This window comes from Chiloscyllium plagiosum, chromosome 1, assembly GCF_004010195.1.
Source record: "Chiloscyllium plagiosum isolate BGI_BamShark_2017 chromosome 1, ASM401019v2, whole genome shotgun sequence".
NCBI lineage: Eukaryota > Metazoa > Chordata > Chondrichthyes > Orectolobiformes > Hemiscylliidae > Chiloscyllium > Chiloscyllium plagiosum.
Window position 1 is genome coordinate 118640322 of NC_057710.1, and position 23042 is coordinate 118663363.

At 40.4% G+C, this 23042-nt stretch overlaps 1 protein-coding gene across 12 annotated transcripts in view; it reads left to right on the top strand.

Annotated features, from left to right (window-relative positions):
* LOC122552211 (collagen alpha-1(XXV) chain) overlaps positions 1-23042 on the top strand; it is a 647058-nt gene that overhangs the window by 452606 nt on the left and 171410 nt on the right. For all 12 annotated transcript variants that reach the window (XM_043694864.1, XM_043694871.1, XM_043694887.1 and 9 more), the window contains exons 5-8: positions 2728-2754; positions 2902-2928; positions 21915-21992; positions 22259-22375. In XM_043694864.1, coding sequence (XP_043550799.1) covers positions 2728-2754; positions 2902-2928; positions 21915-21992; positions 22259-22375 — 249 coding nt within the window. The remainder of the gene's footprint in view (positions 1-2727; positions 2755-2901; positions 2929-21914; positions 21993-22258; positions 22376-23042) is intronic.

Sequence of the window (23042 nt, forward strand, 5' to 3'; positions counted from 1 at the left end):
TTAAGTATACTCCTACTTCCTTTATACTCTTCTAAAGATTCAGTCGATCTATCCTCTCTTCTACTTACATATGCTTCCTTCTTTTTCTTAACCAAACCCTCAATTTCTTTAGTCATCCAGCATTCCCTATACCTACCAGCCTTTCCTTTCACCCTGACAGGAATATACTTTTCTGGATTCTCGTTATCTCATTCCTGAAGGCTTCCCATTTTCCAGCCGTCCCTTTACCTGCGAACACCTGCCTCCAATCAGCTTTCCTACTATCAAAGTTTTCTGTGTCAGTGGAACATTTGGGATTTGACTGATCAGTGATGCCAAATACCTGAAGATAAGCAATGCCATGACTAGAGACATTCAAGAAACACAGGGAAGATGAGACCTATTATTTGGTAAAGATTTATTGAATACTAATCCTGAGGACCCCACAGGTATCATCTGCTCCAGACACTCATGTTAGCTCAGCACAATTTTATCTTCTGCCCAGTTATAATTTGTTAAATAGGTGGTCATTGTTATATAAAACAAAAACAGAAAAATAACAAAAATGCAGCAAGTCAGTTAGCATTTGAAAGAGATAAGATTGGTTAACATTTTTACTCCAATGTTTCATTAGACTGCTCATGTTTGCACTAATTAGACATCTGTACATGAGGTTTATAAAAGTTTGCTGCCTGTGAGGGAAAATGTGCTTCTAATTGTTCTGCCCTGGATCAGGGCCATGGCCCGGTTGTGCTCACTCTCGGGATCTGCTGCTAGAATGAGAGGGATGCAAACCAGGAAGGTAAAGAAACAGAGCAGGTTTCTGCAGATTTGTAGGCATCAACCTGAAGGATCTGAGGCCTAGAGGCTTGCAGAAGTGGTGGCAAAGAGAAAGTAAATGGTGCAATTATTAAAATACACTTATCAGGTTTTCTTTAGGCTGTCTATAAGACCCTCAGTTATTGGCTTGCGGTTCAGCATGCTAATCAGAGTATTTGTCTGGCCCAACTCAAACTTCAGAGGAGTCTGGGTGAGAATTTTCGCATTTACGAGCTTCTTTCTCTGCAATGCTGAGTGCCCTTGGCCCCAGTGTGCGTCCAGTGTACAGACATGCGTAATGATAGATGAGCAGGTGCATTGGGTGGATAAGCCTGAGAACGCGCTCAGAAATTGCAGCAACTACTATTCCACCTCAAATTGTTTTGGGAGGTGGAAGGAATTGGAGCTGTCCCCTCACCCCATCTCCAACCATCATCCCCAGACTAAGCAACTTCCACAAATACTCTCAGTTCCCTCAACTGGAGGATCTCTGCAATCGCCCTTAATGTCAAGGCAATCCATTATTCCTATTTGTGCACTAAGTTTGCTATGGACAAACTCAAAATTAATGCATTCATACAATACATCAATCCATACATGCAGGGCCAGATCAACAACCATTGTGAGAGATTCCCACTGCTCGTTGTTGACTGTGGAATGATGAACCATATGCAAAGAACATTCTTTACAGTTTTGCAAACAGCTCAATTCTTCTCCTGTCTTATAAAATGAGTGCATACCTATCATGAAGGTTAGTCACCATGTTATCTCTTTGCAAATCATTAATTTATGGTGTTTTAACCTTATCATTGTAACATTGGACTGTGATGGTCCATTAAATTCATACAACTGAACTTGTTTTGAAAACTTAAGTTTCTGTTAATGTGCTTCAGAGAAAGCAACTGCTAGCCCTACCCTTCATACATCTTCAGACCAACAATGTCTGGCCGACTCCTAAAGCAGAATTTAATGTCACCTCCCCAAGATAGGTTTGAAGACAGGAGGGAATTTGCTAGAGTGAGAGTGTGCAGGGTGAATTTAGCTGGGCAGTGAACAGCTTTCCTGCTCTGCCACAGGTTAAAGCCCTTCAATGGACAATTAAGATCCTCATCCTAAACCTTTGGTATTCAGCCAGCAGTGGACATTGAGCTATTGCCATGTGCAAGGCCAAAAGCACCATCCTGCCTGGTGCCAGTGTGCAGTCTCCCTGTGTTGGGGATCTTTCCTTATCAGGCAAGTAATACCTGGTCAAGGATCTCTGCTTTGGGAAGGGAAGGAGGGCAGTGCTGAATGCCAGCCCCTGCTTCTGCTGCCTCTGACTGGCAATGATGTCAGGGGCCCTGGGTCCCAGGAAAGCCCACCCCTTCCTAGGTAAGTGCCTATTTGGGATTTTGTATGAGGAGTGTTTCCCAAAGAGGGGAAAGTCTCCTTGCTGGCTCTACAACTGGCAGACAGGAGTCGCATTGCTTGGATTAAATTCTACTAGCAATGTCCAGGGTGCAGCACGTCACTGTTTAAGGATACCACAGAGCAGGTGTGGGTTGGTGCTGCCTGTTGTGCACGCAGTTAATTCTCACTCTCAGCCAGTTCAACAAGGTGAAGCTGACTGCTTTGCTTTAGAAAGGAGACACATTGTCAGGCAGGCTAAGATGATTCGTAGGAAGGTGTGGTCAGGCAAGCTAAGATGATTCATAGGAAGGTATTGTTGCAAAGTGTTATTCATGAATCACTTGTCAGCTCCCTCTTGGTTGAGAAATGGAGCCTCGCATGAGAGGTCTGTGGGGAAAGGGGTAAAACTTGTTTCAATTCAGTACGCGAATGCAGGATTCATATCTTCAAAAGTAGACAACGGAATGAACTTGGTTTGAATTTCAGAGGTATAATTGGAGGAAAAAACAATTTAATAACTTTTAACTTGTTTCATTGCAGGGTCCACCTGGTCCAAAAGGTGACAAGGTTTGTGAAAACAACTATTTTTACAAACAAGACTACATGTATTTTCCTTTATATGTGAAAAACAAATGCATTTACTTGTATAAAAGAAATGTTTAATTTCTCATTGTTTCTGCACTAAAATCAATGAGCTGTATTTGTCTCCTTCAGGGTGATCAAGGAGATCAGGGGCCACGGGTAAGTTTCCAACAAAAGCATGATGTTATTTGGAGCTGTGTTGCATGAAAGTTTGAGTATGGTTACTAACAAGACAATCATCTTTTTTTAATACATTTCTCAACTTCAAGTGATTTTCATCTACTGAAGAATATTGCTGGTATAGTGAAGCAGCTTTCAGAGTAGTTAACATCAGTGAATCAGAGCAGGGATGAAGGTCCCATTTTGCTCCTGGCATCGCACGTGGTCGTCCTTTCTGGGATGAGAGACTGTGCGACCACAGCACAAGCTTATTTCTCCTTCTCAATCAGGGACATGCACTAATAGTTAAAAATGAATGTTTCTGTTTATTGTATTCTGTGTTCACCAGCAGCCTGTGATGTATTGCTGACTGTGCCAGTTCTGCTAGACACAGAATAAAAATCAAATAGAATACAGTAGCGGTGATAATGTCTTGGTAAGTACAGTACTCTTAAAATGTCAATGTTCAAACTGAGTTTAACTCCTCTCTCCCACAGTTTGAAGTGGACGTGCTTACCGGTCTAAGTTTGAATTCCTGGTATTTGATCTCCCAGCATCAGTTGCATGCAGTGCGTTAGATACTGTATATGTAATGGGTGGAAATCAACAACTCGCTGGTTGCTGCTTCTGCCCACTAAGGGAAGATTTCCAGGTGCTTTTACACTCTTGACAGAAACTGGCAAGACAGCCCACACTGTTTGGCGTGAAGTTTATTCAGGACCCTATTGGTATACTGCAACCCCAATTTTCATCAAGTGCAAAGATTCTGCTGCTAGTAAAATGATAACCAGTGAAAGTGGGGCAGTAAAGCTGAACACTCCATTTCAAGGATGCCTTCCCTCCCCACCCCCACCCCCAGCCCATGACCACCAGGTGAGTTAAAATTCACACTACAGAAATGCTGGAAAAATAATTTCTGTGGATGACTGCACACAGACGCACAAAGCGTGCAAGGGAGTTAGACAAATGATGTCTATTAATTTCCATGTGTGTCTGATTATGCAAGTGTTAGAAGAAGGTTTTCTGTTCTTTTGAGATGTCAGCTCATTTAAATTAAGAACTTCTGTGTGTTATTAGATCTGTTAACCGCCATAGCCAAATGTTCAGCTTTTATGTGTCCTCCAGCACTTTGTAGTATTATTGTGGAAAAAGATAATTGATCTTTGGCCTTTTACAGTCACACCATGTGGATTGTAACAGCATGTTTTTGATTCATGTCCTCTTGTAGTTTACCAGATCTCATGTGTTCCTCCAAAAGGTGTTTCTAATTAAAACAAACACTACCATGCTTAATTTTGATAATAAATATCATATTGCCCCATCTCCATATTCCCCTCCCTGAAATGAGCACTTGAAGCAATACTACATGCCCAGAAACATGAAATTAAACAAATGTATTATTGTATCTCAATTTGTCAAAATGTCAAGAACTGAGAATAACATTAGACTGTCCATGTGCTAAAGTCAAAGTCACTGTATACTATGTTCACTTAATAAGCAGTTTTCAATTATCAACTGGCTATAGTTTAAACAATGCTAATCAAATTCAATGCTGTTATCATTGAGAAGATATGCCCAGGAAAGAATTGTGCAGATGAAGACACCAATTTCACACTGACAGATTTTCGATCTGTCAAGTTGACAATTGTCAACCTGCAGCCATTGAAATGTTGAATTTGTGCTCACAATGCAGGATCAACAAGTTGACAATACTCATCTTCCCATGTTATCTAAGTGCTTTACCCAGGAGTATTTGAACCCTGATTTCAATCTATGGACATAGTTCCATGTAATATAATGAACATTATTAAAAAGGAAATGTGAAGAATGCATTGAGTATTTAGAATTAACATTTTTACAAATAAATGATAGACTTCCATTTTTTAAAGTGGGATGGACCATGGTAACAATCCACAAAGTATTTTGTAATATAGTCACCGTTCTAATATAGGCAATTGGCAGATTTACAAACCACAATGAGAGTGTGAATGATCAATTGAAGTAATTTTGAACTTTGATAACTTATCGGGGGAAGCATTAACTTCTCTGTTTCTCGAATAGTCTGAGAGTTCTTTTATACTCGCCTCAGCAGGCAAATTGGACTTTAATTTAAAATCTCATCCAAATGACAGCACAACTCGTTCAGTGTTGTACATCAACTTCGAATCTTTGAAGAGGCAGACTTGAGTCCATGACATTTTGACTCCAAACTGAGATTACTACAACTGAGACCTTCTCTGATTATCCCCCACAGAAATGTGGAAGGAATGACTTCTAACTGCACTTTCTGGACAGCTTACAGCCCCTTCATTTCCCTGACCTACATCCACAAACAGCAGTTCAATGTTATATTTCCCATCCTCTCCTTCCCCAAAAAGGCTTCCAGGATGCCCCCATATAAGCATAAGCGCCTACTGAAAAGATACTTATGAGTTGATCCATCCCCCGGCCAAGAAAGGCAGGCAGAGACATTAGCAGAATTCACTTTGCCATACTCAAACAAGTGTATAGTACTGAAGATTTTTGAGACACAGAGTTATGTAGTGATAGAAGGATTATACAATGGTTTGAATAATGTATAACATAGTAATAAGGGGACTATTTTCCCCTTAATAAGCCTTTGCTAATTGCAGTCAAGATATTTCCTTGAGGAAAGCTGCCTGCTGCTCTGGTACAGCTCTCTGGAAAGTACAAAGCCATCAACAGCTTCCAGTTCCTCAGGCAGCTGAGTGATAAAGTGACCAATTTTCTAGTGCAATACATCCTGTCTGTGCCCATTTCAGTGATACAAAACAGTGAGAAAATGCATGGTGGCCCTTTGAGCAGGGTTTTCCACCCTATTTGTGCTTCAGGTGACTTCTGGTCGCAAACCAGTTGAGGGGCAGCCACGGCATTGTGCCAGAAATAGGAATTACTCCTACAAATCATGTTAATGATCAGAGCTGATGTAATTGAGGCCAATGTCAGTTTCCTTCACTTCTGTTGGTCATAGATCATGTGCAAGCTGACCCCCCTCCAACCTAGCATTTTAAATCGCCTTCTGCTGCAGTTCAAAAGCTGAATAATTTGAAATGATGTGTAACGTTTGGCACAGAGAGTGAAGATTTGATTTTTGTCCTCTCCTCATAAAGTTCGCTGCTGTTTGGCAGCATGACCGTTTGCACCATGAATATAATTCCTTTGAAAATTAGGATCCTACTGTTATGTCTTGTGGTTCCCCAAAGTTTGAAATAACTAAACTTTTAAACTCAAATGCTGGACCTTATTCAAAGATAGTATGTGCTATGGTCTAATGGTTCTATACACAGTAACGTGTGATGGGGGTACTTGCGTATACACACAATTGAACATAAAGCTTCTAATTTATATTAGAATAGTTTTTTTGAAAAAGGAGCATGTAGAAGAGAAACTGTGAGTTGTACACAGTTAGCAGAGGAAGCAATAAAGGGGATGTTTCTGAAACTCATGCCAAATTTCAAAAGCAGTCATTAAAACCTTGTAGGAGCAATTTAAAGAAGAGTGACAATAAGCTGGTGAACTGCAATTGCAGCTCAAGAAACCCTGTGGCTGAACATTTCCATTTTCAGTTCAGGTGCTCTGGCGAGTGAAGTTCATTGTGCTCAGTCCAGCATAGTTCAAAGCAATCTTCTCTCACAATCTTCCACTCCTCACCTTTGCAGCTGGGGTCTTTGGTGCCTCACTCGAGGAATCATGTGATGGGGGGTTTAGAATTGCTTGTCACTATCAGGGCCTTATAGCATTTGCACTGCTCACACCGTCTTTAAGGCCCAAATACACACCACTTCAGACACTGCGAGACAGGACTTTGCCCCTCTCACATTGTAATGGAGAAATGGACTAAAAAGACACAAGTTAGCTCCTGACTTTGTGGACATGATACTGTTGGATAGAATGGTGGAAAATGAGTCTGCCCCTGCAGACTACCAAAGGGGCCTATATCTCCAGGCTCAGCCAGTCTGGATATACATAGCGGCCTGGGTTAGTGCTGTGGCCCAGATTTAAGGGAATTACATCAGTGCATTAAGGAACGCAAGGATCTCCTATGTTTCATAAGGGTTTGTAGCATCATCTTCTCTCTGCTACCTCACATTCACCAGGTGGCCGCTTACTCAAACTCTGTCAATGTACAAATCATTCACCAAGGCTCACCATTATACATTTGACCAGTACAATGCATCATGTCCGGACAACAGCTCCAACCTACTTCATCCTCCCAAACTACTAACCCTTCCTGCCCTCTGCATTTCCCACTCACTCACTGGTGGAGCCTAAAGCCTCACCCCCAACATGGCTGCTCTTATATCACATTGACTGCTCTTCCAACCACTTCCACCACACCCAATCCCTCTCCTTGTCTCATTGCAGGTAAAGCTGGCTGACCATCAGGCTGAGGGGGCAATGCCCAGTCAGGGGTTATTAGTGTGGGCATCAGGCTCCTCACTCCATATGAGGAGAAAATGCTCAGTTTGAAAGGAAAGAAGCAGTAGCACTCTAATGGGCATAGGAGGCTGCAATGGAAAAACAATGAAACAAGCTTTATTGTGCTGTGCTGCTGTCCCATTAACTCATTCTCAATTTGCACCAGTCTTTGTCTCTCTTAAATGTACAATTGCCTCTCTTCCCACCATCAGCACCCAGATAAACTTTGCAAAGGGGCCAGTGCTTGAGACTCTCCTCTCCACCACTGAGGAGAAAACCACTCAACGTGGAGGGTTTGCACCACAAGACTTTCTCTTGCAGCCTGACCCCAGTTCAGGTACTTTCTCAGTTAGATTTGGTGTGTAACCTAATGAGCATGTCACTGACGTGTCCACAGCTAATCAAGGAAAATACATCCCAAATCTGTGGTATTTAGAGTCCAGGGATTTACTCAGCCCCAGGCAGAAGATGAGCCCCTCTTCATAGGCATTACTGACTTGGTCAAAATGCACAGACCGCAACAAGAACAGCAGGGAGGTTTATCAGAGGCACTCGGTAAGCTGGATCAAAGGATGGAGGAGGTCATCAATGTTATTAGTGTCCTGCTGGCTCTGGTATGTGTCTGTGGTTGGTAAACCACCCCCCCCCCCACCCCCCCCACCAGTCAATGGGATGACTGCCCAAGTCCTCCATGATAATAGGACCAACCGCAGAGCAGACGTCCCTCCCCCTGCTAGCATCAGCTTACACTTGGGCATAGTGGGGGAAAGATAAAGCCATACTATGGGAACCTAGATAAATATATCCTCACTTGTACTCTGAAGATGTCTGCTCCAGTGTAATTTTCGCTCCCAGTCCGGGTTAAGTCACACTTGTGAAGGAGAAGACATGCCAAGGGTGTAGTGTCTAAGCCTTGCTTATCTCTCACCAATAACCGACTCCTTGACCACAGCCTCAGACATCATGGATTCCTGACCTGTGACGTTGATGACCTCCACTTTGAGGTGGAGGCTGAACATAATATATAGGAGTTGTGTGAGCACCTGGCCCACACTCCTCATATGACACAGCCGCCTTGGAGTGAGATGCAAAATCAGTGCTGGCTTCACACATCTCTACAAGGAGAGGCTCATTCTATGTATGAGCTTTTCAAGGGAATACATTGCCATTCAAGATTGGAAGATGTACAATGGACATCACACATATACATGCTCCCTCATTGCACATTAATGTGTGAGGCAAGCTGTACAAAGAGCTGCCTCTTGCAGGTTTAGTACTGGCCTGCAGGATGTTGAAGCACTCAGGGCATTGTTTCCATCTAAATTCACTCTGAACCATCAGTGAACTGATGTAAGGGTCAAAAAGAGATCTTTCAGGATTCCTCTCAATCTGCTGGCTGTCATGAGACACTTCACTGCACAATATTCGGATACGATATCCTGATGGCAGCCTTAAGAGCTACTTAACCTTAGAAACATGTGATTTTACTGCATTGTCTCACTGACTGCTGCTTTTTCCCTAATGCTCAGTAGAACACAGACTTTTGAAAGCAGAATCACCTGAATGTATAATCAGATGGATAACAAAAATTCATTCAACAACAGAAAAGGTGAAGGATTGCAAAAAAGAGCAAGGTCTATGTGTTCTTTGCACAACGTTTGCTGACTGGGCACACTCAGAGCATTGTGGGTGCAGCCAATAAGTGCGCTGCACCAAGGCGAAGCTCACGTTGGAGGGGATTCCCACCGTCCAAGCTGCTGGAGCCTCCTTGTCACAGGGGAAGGATATGAACATCTGGAGAAAATGGTATCAGTGGCAGCCTGGATGTTTTTGTGAACGGAGCATTAGGAGATGCCACCCAGGTCCTCAGTTGATCCTTGAATCAAGCCCTGGGCAGCCGTCCCCTTGACGGCCACCCAGTCCGTCTGAGTGCAAGAACCTGTTCCAGCTAATGAAATAGCTCAGTGATGATGGCTCAGGAAATCCTTACTGTGCACCTGCATTGTCTTTCTGAAAGCTATTGGAAGTAACAGCGAGGCCTGTAAATGCAGGCTGTCGTCATTCTCCTCCTTAGTGGATCCTCAGCTGCTGCTTTTCCCTCTGCAAGGTCAGTGGCAGCCATCGGAGGTTGTGCTCTTGAGCATGATATTTAATTGCTCTCACCTTTAAGCTGCCTTCAGATTTACATTGAAGCATGGAAATTAGGAGCAGGATTAGCCATTCGGCCCTCTTGAGCCTACTCTTCCATTCATTATAATCATGGCTGGCTGTCTAACTCAGTAGCTTGTTCCCACTTTCCCCCCATGTCCTTTCATTCCTTCCCCCCCCCCCGCCCCCCAAGTACTGTATCCAACTCTTCTTGAAATCATACAATTGCACTGTTTTCTGTGGTAGTGAATTCCAAAGGCTGTGGGTGAAGACATTTCTCCTCATCTCAGACCTGAGTTGCCCACCCCATATCCTTAGGCTGTAGCCCTTCATTCTAGAATACCCTTCCTGAATACACATGAATACCCTTCCTGCCTTTTACCGTGTCTGGGGTGCTGTTAGAACTTCATACTCAGTTTTACTTGAACCAAGGCCGCACAGAGTTCAGCACAGTCTGATATATGAGCTGGTAGTCTGTGGGGCACGCAAGAAAGGTAACGCAATTATGCTGAAGGTATTCCTGAGCTCTTACATGCATTCATAATGCAACCTCATGTGATGCCCTCCGAAAGTGCAGCATGAAGGCTTCCCTAGGACGTCAATCTCGTGACCCAGTGATTAGCACTACTGCCTCACAGCGCCAGGGAACCAAGTTCAATTCCAGCCTCGGGCGACTGTCTGTATGGAGTTTGCACATTCTCCCAAATGCTGTGATTTCCACTCCAGGTTGGGTGAGGTCATGAGTGTTTAATGAAGTCAACCTCCTCCAGAGGCAGCTGAGAGGAGGCAATTGGAGCTCCTAAGGAACCATATTCTAAATATCTGTTACAGACAGAACTGCATGAAAATGTTGTCATTCATGAAAGCTCAATAAATACATGTAAATGCCCTCAAGCGCACAATCCCTTGCACAAGCAAGCATTTGTTTTCACAATTACGCAAAGATGCCTTTCCCATCAGCAAAGCTTGGACCTGCTAGAAATGAGGCTGGAACTTCCAAATCTGACCCATCACAAGTCTCCATGAGTTCTCAAAAGTCATCTCTAAGAGGTCTCTTTTCAAAAGTAAATCAAGATGTATTGTTATATTTGTTCTATATTCCAATGGGATTTAAGAACTTCATATTCATGCGTTCATATGCATGAGTATCCAGAGTGCCTCATCACTCATGGCTGCACTGTAGCCTCTGGTGGGAATAACTCTCCACTGTCTCCTGTTTTACACTATTGCCTAGATCCAAAATTCCATTGAAATGGAAATGTTTGTAAGCAGTGAAGCATTCTGACAGCAGACAGATCAGTGTCCTGGAAGATAAATTACAACAGCTATTTTTGCAAGTCAGGGGCAAAGGGCCCCTGTCTTATTTTTTTCATACAAACTGCCCAAAAATGGCTAGGTTTCCCACGTGAAATTCCAGGCTAGTATTTTCAGCCAAAGTGAAAAATCTTGACATAGCTGAGGTATTGGAGGCTGAACGCACCTGTGGAAGTAATCTAACCAGACAGGACAGTGGGAAGAACAGAACTGGGGGAGAGCGGGGAATTTTAATTGCGAATGTCTAATGAATCTTTTGCTGACTCATGGCGGTAGATTCAAGAATTCAGTTTAGATTAATGAGTTTTTTTTAATAGCTGTTATCAGATGAGCAAAGGGAAATAACCATTTGCTGTATGAGTGCTAATTGGAAAATATTATGAACATAGGGACCTAAACTAACCAGCAACTTGCCTCTGATTAACTCAGTGAAAAAATGTTTAAGGCTTTCATGTATTTATGTTGTATTTTCGAATGTATGAAAATTGATCCTCATGCTACTGCAGCCACCAAGATTTCCTAATTATGACAATATCCAGATATTGTCTGGAAAGAGTCAATGGGCTACAAACATTGAATAATTTTAAATTGCCTCTTTTATGATCTTATTTTTATTTAAACCATACACATTATGCGTCATTAAATTGCAGGCAACTTCATTCGTTTCAAGTTTGAATTGGACCCTACCTTCTCAGTTTGTTTGAATGTGAAATATAGAAATCAAATAAAGCACATTCCAGACCAAAATGTTGTGAAGAAATGCATAAATACAATACCATTGGTGTTAAACTTCTGACTAAGAAGTGTAGAAGAAACAAATTTAACACATTCTAGACAGCCATCAAATATTGGATGTTTCTTGGTAAGTGCAAAACTGTAGAACTGTCCAATACTATGATAGACTAAATTATTATGTTCCTTTGGGAATACCCAGATAGAAAGCATATGTAAAACAATCACAAATTTTAGCACATGTCTGGAGAGTGCCAATGGACTCTAGACGTTTTCACTGTTTACAACTAAATCCAGAAGGGTGAATAAATTCCTCACTTTTCACTCCTGAGGTTGGTATGATATAATTTTTTTTTAAAAGGTTTGCTTCTCAATTTAATATACTTAGGCATGTGTAATGCCATGAGGAAACAAGGCAGTCAGATTTCTTGACTGAACAAGTAAAGAGCTCATTTACAGAATCACAGAACTGTTACATCACAGAAGGAGGCAATTCAAGCCATTGTATCTGCACTGGCTCTCCATATGAGCAGGTTATTCTCCAACCTTTTTCCCAGTAACTCTGCACAATGTCCTTTCAAGTGACCTCAAGTTTCCTGTTGAATGCCTCAACTGATCCACTACATACTGAATCAGGGCATTCCAAACCCTATCCACTATTTGTGTGAAAATGGTTTCTTCAAATCACTTTTGCTTTGTTTCTTAATTACTTTAAATCTGTGCCCTCTTCTCCTCAATCCTTTCATAAGTGAGAACATTTTCTCTCAATTTACCTCATCTGGACCTCCCATCGTTTTGAAAACTTCAATCAGGTCTCCTCTTAGCTTTCTTTTCTCTGAAGAAGATAGTCCCAACTTCTCCAACCTATCTTCATAATTGAAATTCCTTATTCCTGAATCCCCATTCTCATAAACCCCTTTTGCATCTTGCCTTCACATCCTTCCTAAAGTTAGTGCCCAGAACTACAGGTAGTTGGAATACTCAACTGAAGCCAAATCCATGTCAATATAACCTCCTTGTCCTTGAAATGTATGTTCTTATTAATACACGTAGAATGCTGTCTGTTACGTCACACCACTTTTAATGAATTATATACACACATGTCCCTCTGATCTTGCAACCACTTTAATGTTGTATCCTTTTATATTGTCTCTCCATGTTCCTCCAACCAAAGTACATTGCCTCACTCTTCTCCACCTTGAACTTTACCTATTTCTTCATTTCACAACTTTTATACTACCCTCTTTACAGTTTAACATACTTGTAAGCTTCCTTATTATCCACAAATTTAGAAGTTTTCAAGTTCATGTACACCACATCAACAACATTGCCTTGATCAATCCTCCCGAGTTACCTCCTCAAAAGAAACATATTGGTTGAACATGATTATCCCCTAAGAAATTAATCTGCATTTGTCAGTGTGACTACTAACTTATTCAGCATTGTTGTTTATAGACATTTCCCAACAACCAAAGGTGAACTGATGTGTAATGATTTGGCTTATCCGTAGCCTTACATGCTTTTTTGGACAAGGACATAATGTTTGCAATTTTCCAGTCTTCAGGCACCACAACTGAGTCAAAGAAAGATTGAAAGTTTTTTGCCAGTGCCACTCCAATTTCCATTCTTATGTTGCTCAATGTCATTGGATGCACCTCACCCAGTGCTGTGTCAACCTTAAGTACAGTTTGTCCAGTAGCTCTTTCGTATAAATTTTGAACCCATATAGCAACTGAAGTTCCTCCTCATTCAGTGTGATCTGTGTAGAATCCTCCTCGTTGGTAAAGATAGGTGCAAAGTATTCATTTAACCGTTCAGCCATACCCTATGCCTCCATGTGTCAGTACCAACTTGAGGCTTAATCAGCTCCACTTCTTGTTCCAGGCTGAATAGCGAAGGTTCAAATGTGAAGTGAAAAACAAATCAGAAAAACAAAGAAAGATTATGAACGATATTGGTTTATGTGCTTGCAGAAGACTTTGGGATTCTCTTTAATGCCAGCTGCTAATGTCTTTCGCTATTCGGCCTGGTTCTCAATTGTACTTTCTACTTGACATCTACCATTAGCACAGATGTGTATTTTCTTTTTTTTTTCATAATTTCTATCTCTTTTGTAATTCACCGAGTTCTGGATTTGTCTGCCCTATTTTCTCCTGTTAAGGGAATGTACATTGACCGTGCTTCACCCACACCTCATTGATAATCCATTATTCTGTGACTGTTCTTTCTGCTGATCTTTGACTCCAATTTATTCAACACATATACATTCTTACCTTACAGATGGTGGATTTTTCCCGAATTAATTATTCTTAATTTGAATTGTTCATTATAATTTTCCATAATTTCCCTAAGCCTTCTGATAAAGTAATTACTATCCCTTAATAGTTCTCCCACTAACACTTGATCCAGTTCAGAAGGAGTCATACTGGACCTGAAATGTGAACTCTGTCTTTCACTCCACAAATGCTGCCAGAACTGTTAAGTTTCACCAGCGTTCGCTGTACTTGTTTCAGATTTCCAGCATCCACTGTATTTTGCTTTTATTCGACACTTGATCCCCTCAGCCAACCTCATACCTACAAATCAGGTCAAATGATGCTTCATTTCTCTTAGACTCAATACATACTGTTGCAGGAAAGTCCCCTGAACATACTGAGTATTCTTTCCCTACTCTTCCCTTTGTGTTGTGTTACCCCACTTTATATTTAGATAATTAAAGTCCTCCTTTATAACTAACTCCAGAGGTTTCGAACCTCTCTGTAATTTCCTTTCAAATTTATTATTTTATGTCTATCTCACTCATTGGTGGTCTACAGGCTATAATCAGCAAGGCAATTATTTTTCTTATTCCTTAGCTCTAGCTAAATTAATTCAGTCCTTGACCGGAATGGGACATCTTCTTTCTCTAGTACTGCAATGTTCTCAATCAATATCACCACTCCTCCCCTTTTTCATCATTTCCTAACCTTTCTGAAAATCTTATGTCCAGGAATATTTAACCTTTAGTCCTGCCTTTTCTTGAGTCATGTCTCTGCAACATCGTATTTCTGCATGGCCTGTAACTCATCAGTTAAAAGCATCAACCTTATTAAAATATATAAACCAACCCTGAATCCCATAGCATGCAATATAGAAGCAAGCAAACAGAGAATGAGTTACAGGATGGAAGGAAATGGAATTTCCATAACAGCAAAGGAAAAATATGTTCCTGCGGTGGTCCAGGAATTCCAGTGAATTTGTGGCCAGTTCCAACTGTTGTTGGAAACTGAAAGAGCTGCGGATGCTGTAAGTCAGAAAGAAAAACAGAAATTGCTGGAAAATCTCAGCAGGTCTGGCTCAGAGTTCTGCGGTAGAGTTGCTCGACCTGAAATGTTAACTCTGATTTGTCTCCACAGAGGCTGTCAGACCTGCTGAGCTTTTCCAGCAATTTCTGTTTTGGTTGCCAACCTTTTTGTTCGAGACATGGTCTCTTTTAAGCTGTAATCCTTCCTTGCCAGAGTGAGTGCAATGGGATTGAAGTTCCTCTTATTTTTAAATTCTTCATCTCTGCGATGTTTCACAACTTGTAACATGGCTTGAAAAAAACAATTGAGAGAGAGAACTGTTTCTATTCATTCCTGCAGGCCACCTTACCACTCTTTTCATGTTACCTCACAAGCTTTTCATGTTAATTAATTATAGGTGAAGATTCAGTCATGTGACAGCTGGCTATTGGAATGCAATGAAATCTATGTTCACAAAACAATTTAATCTTCCATTGTCAAAGCTAACAAGATACATTGAACCATATTAGGAGGAGCAGAGTAACATTTTCAGCAGCATTTTCGTATAATAGGTTTTGTTTTGTCTCTGGTTGATTCTGTAAATGGCTTTGGCTTATTTCACCTCGCTGAATGTAAATCAGTTTCTGAGCAAAGTTACTTTGGCGTTTGTTTTGTAATTCCCTATGCAGTGTGGTCAGCTTGCAGGTCAGCTTCTGCACCCATTCTGCCTGGCTCATTCAAGGTGTTCTCTTCCAAAAGAAAGTGCCAGCTATTAAATCATTCAGTTACATTGAAGATTAAACCCATATATTACAAGTTCATGGAAAATGAAAATGGAGAGTAAGAAAGTCACAAAATATTGTGCAAATTTGGGGTTTATAAAGCCAGGTTGATGGACCAAGCAGTGCACTTTCAATCTGTCGGATGTGCTTGCACACATGGCTTTTAAACGAAGAAAAGTAAAGCTTTCTTCTCTGCCTGCAAATAAATGCACCAAGATCTGATCACCAGACCTTATCATGTCTGATCATTTAAACGTGTGGACAGGACAGTATGCTTTCTTCAGGCAGTGAAAATGAAAAGGTAGTAGCTGGAGCATCTGAAGTTTTAAAATTTAACATAGAAAGTTTTAAAATTTGGCTGCACTTCCATTACAACTGGTTTGTACCTCTGGCAACATGGGACTACGTTTCACAAGCAATTTCCTGAATATTTTTACAACACCAATTTGGAACATTGAGGCAGAGTATCATTTACAAATCGATTCATGGTTCATTCTTCAAAAATAATTCCTCAAATGCAGTTTCTAATTAATGAATCAATTCAAATAGAATATCCTTTATTGTCAAGTGTGCTCCAATACAGAAGAACAGGCGTACAGCAGACAGTTTTTACAATGGCTGCCTTCTAATGGCACCACCTTGGGTACAAGTACCTAGTTACAAATCTTGGATACAAAATGGGAATAAAAGGAAAAGTAATATCATGAGTTACAGTGTCTAAAAATGATTTAGAAATAAGATAGTTATAACATAGTTAAAGGATTGACATAACAGTCCGGTAAAGAATTTCGAATAGTAGCAGCTCGGCACATGGTCTGACTGCCCGTACTAGGCCGCAGTACAACAACTGTGCCGTTCCATTCCAAGCTTCCAGTCTGCATCACACCGGCATTCAGCTTCTCCAAGGTAAGTTGTGCTGCTCCGGGACTCGCTATTCCTCTCATGGATCTCCAGGACTTATTCTCTCTCGCCACTCTGGTACGTGCTTCCCCTCACACTGTACTGGGACGGGCTTCCCCTCGCGCTGCACTGGGGCGCGCTTTCCCTCACACTGCACTGGGAAGCGTTTCCCCTCACACTGCACTGGGACAGGCTTCCCCTCACGCTGCACCGGGACGCAGTTTCCCTCGCACTGTGCCAGGACGCGGTTCCCCTCATGCTGCACCGGACCGCGGTTCTCCTCGTACTACTCCCTGAACGCTGCTCCAGAATTGCTAAAATGAGAGAAGGAAAAAGAAAAGAAAAAGAACAGGCAGAGCAGAAGAGCTTCGGGTGGAGCATTCTACTCTGCCGCCATCTTGCTGGAAATGTTATAACTTATACAAAAAGGGTTTTTCTTTAATGTTTACTCCAGTTTGAAGTCATTGCAGTCTGGTCAACAGTGTTAAGAAGTAATAGTCCCCATAGGTATTTACTCTTATTTCACACCCAAAAAAATGATCTACTTCCAAGACTCTCCAAAGGAAATCTTAAAAAGTGATTTTTTTTTTGTTGAAAATTCCCTTTCATTGATTTGTGGTAAGCTATAACTAGTAAATTAGCATTTTTATTACTCAGCCTTTGAACTTTCTTTTCCATGCAATCTTCTCAATACCTATTATTGATAATCCTGAGTTGAGATTTTGAAGTGAACCCCCTGATATTTGTTGATCGTGACCATCTTTGCCAGTACATAGGTTAATTTCAGACTGCGATAGATGGATCCTTGATCAGTAGGGAAGTCAAAGGTTACAGGGAAAATAGGGAAGTGAAAGGTTACAGGGAAAATAGATGTGAGGAATGCTTGTCATCTTGCCATGGCCTTATTGAATGGAGGAACAGGTTCGACGGGACAAAAAAGAAGACATCCCCAGACAGCAACAACAAAAATCAGAAAGAACCAAACTACTCTACATCCATTCCTCGATTAAATGCAGGAATTTTTAAAGGACGCTAAAAGTTTGAGCAAAAATAACCTGGTTCCCTCAATCAAGATTAAACCTGGCACGGGAGATGGAGACAAACAATCAAAATGAGAAGAAATTGCTCTAAAAACATCTTACATTCATTCCTTCATTTTGAACGGTCAAAATCTGATACCTTCTCATTTGTCTTGAAATAAATTACTGACAAAGTATCGACAATCGCATTAGTGCTGAGCTGTTAATGAGTGCAAACGTTAAGTCAGGATCCAAATTTTAGATAAGCAGGGCTAATCTATGACAACGATCCATCTTTTGCAATTAAATTTTCAGTGGTTACAAATGTTTAAAGCAGATTAGAATTTATTAATTGTTAGTAGAAAAATCTGTGATTATTGTTGTATTAGACATGCATTCCATTCCTCACTTTTCAAATTTGGCACTTTGTTTTGAGGGATTCACTTTTTTCCCATATATTCCACAGTCACAATCTGTACCAGTTTCAGCAGTCACGATAATAGATGACCATGACTTGAAATAGGAGAAAAGGCAATGCTATTCTTCATGTTTTGCACAATGTTGTAAATAATTAATGTTAAATTAAAGCATATTATGCGCCAAACTGATCAATACTGAAGGTTTCTTTCCCGCATCGGATGAACAATCTTGTCTCCAAAGGAAAACGATTGGCATGAATCAAAAGGAAATATAGGCTTTTAACTGATTTCTGCTTCAACTCTGGAATGCAGGTCCAGAATCAGTGACTTCAAACAATGTTCACATAAAAATGGGCTGAATGTGACTAAAATTAAGCTTGATCTATTTATGGGATATTCATCAGAAATGCTGCTTTTGCATTGTAACTTTTACAGGATTTACTGAAAATTTGTTTGTGAATGAATTTGAGAAGAGACTTTACACAGGGACAAGGCTGCGATTTTGAAACAAAACACCCCCCCCCCCCATGAGTTCAAATGTTAATGTTAATCTTTTTACGACCTTATTTGGAAAGTAGTTCTCTAATGTTACCTTGGTGAAGAACAAAGTTCTGAAGTCTCATCTTTGAAACATTGCATATTATTGGAGAAATGATTGTAAAGTGGTAAATGTTACTCTTGCAGCAGTGCAGATTATTTTCTAGTTTATTTGTTTTTTTAGTTTTTTTGATCTTTCCTTAGAAAATACCATTGGTGAAGCCACCAATCAAATTGCTTTGTTCTCCTTTATTAGTTCTTACTTTTTTTCACTCCTTATCTGAAAGCATTGACTCAAACAAGATTCAATTCATTGACTTCCACTCTGGCCAGGAGAAACTTAAGCTAAAGAAGAAATCCCGAATCTGCCTAGCAAGGTCATATCAACCGTCCCTTCTGTAACCCATTGGAATTTACTCTATACCCCATTTGATTTTACTCTCCATTCCAAACTAAGCAAAGCAGAGTCAAATCACCCATTGAATGTCGTGGCCCACTATGTGCTTGTGCAGAGTACCAAAATTCACCCTCAGTTTGGTTTCACCTAATATCCACTTATTCTTTTCTGGTGTTGGACTGTGGATGGCAATCAGGATTGGGATTCAAATTTATTCATGTTCCCTACCAGTCAGGATTGTTAATACCATGTTGCACAATTACAATCCATTAAAGAGATCTGCAAAGAAAATGACATGAGTGAATTAAAAACTGGGGAGAAACTACTACAAGATAACTTCAACAAAAAATTCTTGACCATTTCAGGGAAGTTACTTCAGAATCTTTGTTCTTCTCCAGTGAGTGGTGTAGTTGATGTTGTATTCAGACTGTAATAGTAACATGTTGGCATGCCTTATTCTGTGTTGCAATGTGGAAACCTTGTGCTGTGCTGTTTTGTTTTGTTTTTTTGTTTGTTCCTACACTGTGTTGTATTCCCAGGGTTTGCCGGGGTCCCCCACAGTGGCGGCTCTGCACAGTAATCAGATCCTCACTGTCAAGGTTTGTGGATAATGTGTACGTGCTCAGTCAGACCTCAACCAGCATACTGGTTAAAATTAAATAAGACTTATTGGCCTATAAAATCAGTTATTACAAATGAGGCTTTTTTTTCATTTTTTTCAACTAAAGGGCAGTTATCCCTGTCATATATTGACATATATGAGATAAGGTTGAAGTCTAAAGAAATAAACATCCCCAGCACGCTGAATTTATTCAGGAAGGTTAAGATAAATGCTTTAACTCACCCAATGTCTAAAAGCGTCAGAAAGAAGGCTGAAAGAGAAGTCGTCCCCCTCAAACACCTTTGTTATTCTGAGAAACCGAGTTAGCATTACCAATTGATTATGATTCTTCTAGCTCAAAGCACTAACTCTATTTCTCTCTGTATAAGTGTTCTGAGATCTGCTGAGTATTTCCAGCACTTTCTGTTTTTAATTTCCACAATATTTTGCCTTTTTTTTACACAAAGTGCTGTGGCTGATTTCTTCCCCAAAGATGACTGACAGCCTCTGTTGATCAACCAAAAATGAAACCATCTCATTTTACAGGTTAAGAGCAGCATGGATGCTGTTAACGGAGAGGAATACATATTATTGTGAGGGGAAGGGATGAAGATAATGGGTAGGATCTGAGTGACGTGGGCTATAGTGCGATGTGTGGAAGAATCAGGCGATAAGTGACAAGTACGGTCCATCTTGACGTTAAGACGATTCACTCCATCTTTTACGTGAAATCCTCTGTAGGCAGTGGCGAGTTGCCAATTGACAGTCATTATTGATCGTTAAATGTTTGCTTGATGCCATATTAATATTCATGTCAAGAAAAACTCAGTGTAACTCTGTCTTAGCAAAAAAAAGTAAGATTCAGCCCTAAAAAGAAACAAAGTTATGAACACTGACTGAATTTTAGATTAATCCTAAATCTGTCAGGTAAACAAAAACAGAAACCTCATCACATAAATTGATTTGAATGTATTTAATGAATCAAGAGTGAAAGTATTCAGATTCAATGATTTCAGTTTGAGGAGTCTAATAAGGAATTATGAATTCAAATAAACTTTAATTTCTGCAGATTAAGAAAGAATATCTAACTATTCTGTTCCCAATTCTTGAAGCATTTATGGTCTTGACAAGATGACTCTTGTAACTATATATGATCTGGTTCTGAACAAAGCTTTCTGTCAAGGTGAAACTAAAACAAATGTTATCATTCAATTGGCTGGCTGTTTAGACCAATACATGTTTGATAGTAGGATCCAAGGATTCAATTCAAATGCTGTAAGATATGTAGTTGTCATTTTGTTTGATCAAGTACAGAATTAGTATGCTGGACTAATGTCTGACTGAATGCATCACTATAAATCCTAATAGTTTGATTGGAATCCATGCTGATCTGCCAGTAAATAGACACAATGAGCTATGCAATTTTGCATTGAAACCCCAAAGATGATAACTCCACCAGCAAAACGATCTATGTACAAGAGAGATTAGACTGGAACTTCCTTACACTATAGACTAATGTCATAAGGAAATAAACAATGACTATTTTGACATCATTGTACTTAAGAACCACAATTTTTTTGGTGATTAATAAGTTGGGATTTTTCCAGTTTTACAGAGTAGTTTACTGAATGGGTTTATTCATCAGACTTTCTGACTGATATTAAATGTAATAAATTAATGCCAACATTATCGTAGAGATCTGTCTATTCCACCATACCTCATAGTCTTGTGCCTTCCTCTTCAGTTACTGATAATATCCCCAACCTAAAGTTTCCCTGAGCAATATGACAAGTTAAAGAATACATCAGGTACTAGCCTCATGTTGGAATGAAACTTCAATTATTTTCTAAAAGGACTCTCTACCTTTAATCAACCTTGGTTCCAGCTCTTCTGACATCACCACCAAAAACTCATCGGTTGTGGCTTGTAACCTTGAGCATGAAAACCTTAACCCGTGCTGGAGTGACTCACAAAAGGCGTAGGGATGACAAAGGTCTCAAACGATCTTGCTATACTATTATTAATGGCAAAGGGAAAATTTAGCTAATTATATATTGCCATTAATTCCTGGATTTTCAGTGTTAAAACTTGGAAATAGCTGAACTGAATTAATAGATAGCTGGATATAGAGAATAAAGTTGAATGGATTCATAACTAACAACTGAACATTTAGTCAGTTTAACGACAGCAGATGGATTGAGTTTTAGATTATTTCTGCCACCAGTTTCTGGTTCCCTGGATTCATATTGTGTCCATATATTGGTAATGATTTGGCATGGATTTCATTGACAAAAGCCTGAACTGTATATCGGTGACAGAAATGTTAACTTGCTGCTCTTAACTGTTTCTCCTCCTTCTTTTGAAACCTTCCCTTGCCACTCCTTCACCTTTCTGACCTCTGACCTCCAAACTTTGACTTTCCCTGCCTGATCAGATGGCGTTTCCTTACCCAAGAGTCAATCATGGGTTCCTATCGGCTGATCAGCAGTTTATTAAGCGACGTCTCATGAAGGTAGTGCTAGTACTTGTAGAATTCTTCTTTGCATTCTTTACTGTAAATATTATTCTTACTTTTCCTTGGTTTTCTTTACTTGCATTATAATTAGAAGTAATTGCCTTTTGCTGCTGGCATCATTTTCTCGTAGTCATCTCTCAGTGGAATTTTAATTAATTGTAATTATTTATCATTGATCATCATTGATCAGAGACTTTGTCATAGCAAATAACAATAACCAACACTGCACATCGTTTTTATTCGAACTTTTTCACAATTTGCAGGGTGATCAAGGTCAAGCTGGGCCAGCTGGTCCACCGGGGCCTCCTGGTCCTCCAGGCCCACGTGGTCCTCCAGGTGACACAGGAAAGGATGGTCCTCGGGGAATGCCAGGCGCACCTGTAAGAATTCCTCAGATTAGTTTCCATTCCATTCTTTCTGTTATAGCTTTCTCTTATTGAGTTAAAGGCAACACACTGTGGAGCACTGTGACATGGCTCAGTGCAGCTAATGGGAGTTAGCGATTCGATATTTATAAAATGAAGAAAGAGAGATTCGGACAGTCTCTGTGAAGAAACTTGGGAACATCAAACATAGAAAATAGGAGTAGGCTATTTGGCCTATCGGGCCTCTTCCGTCAGTCAGTATGATCATGGCTGATCATCTAACACAGTGCCCTGTTCCAATCTCCCTCTGTAACCTTTGCATTTAATCATAAGAACAATATCTAACATCTTCCAGAAAGCTGCTTTCTGTGGCAGAGAATTCCACAGGCTCACCATTCGCTGGATGAAGATTTTTTTTTTCATTTCAGTCCTAAATGGCCTAACTCATATCCTTAAACTGTGACCCTTGAGGGGTCTGGACTTCCTGGTCATCAGGAACATACTTCCTGCATTTACCCTGTTAGTATTTTATAAGTTTCTATGAGACGCAATCCTCCAATTCTTCTAAACTCCAGTGAATGTAGATTAGATTAGATTACTTAGATTAGATTACTTACAGTGTGGAAACAGGCCCTTCGGCCCAACAAGTCCACACCGACCCGCCGAAGCGCAACCCACCCAT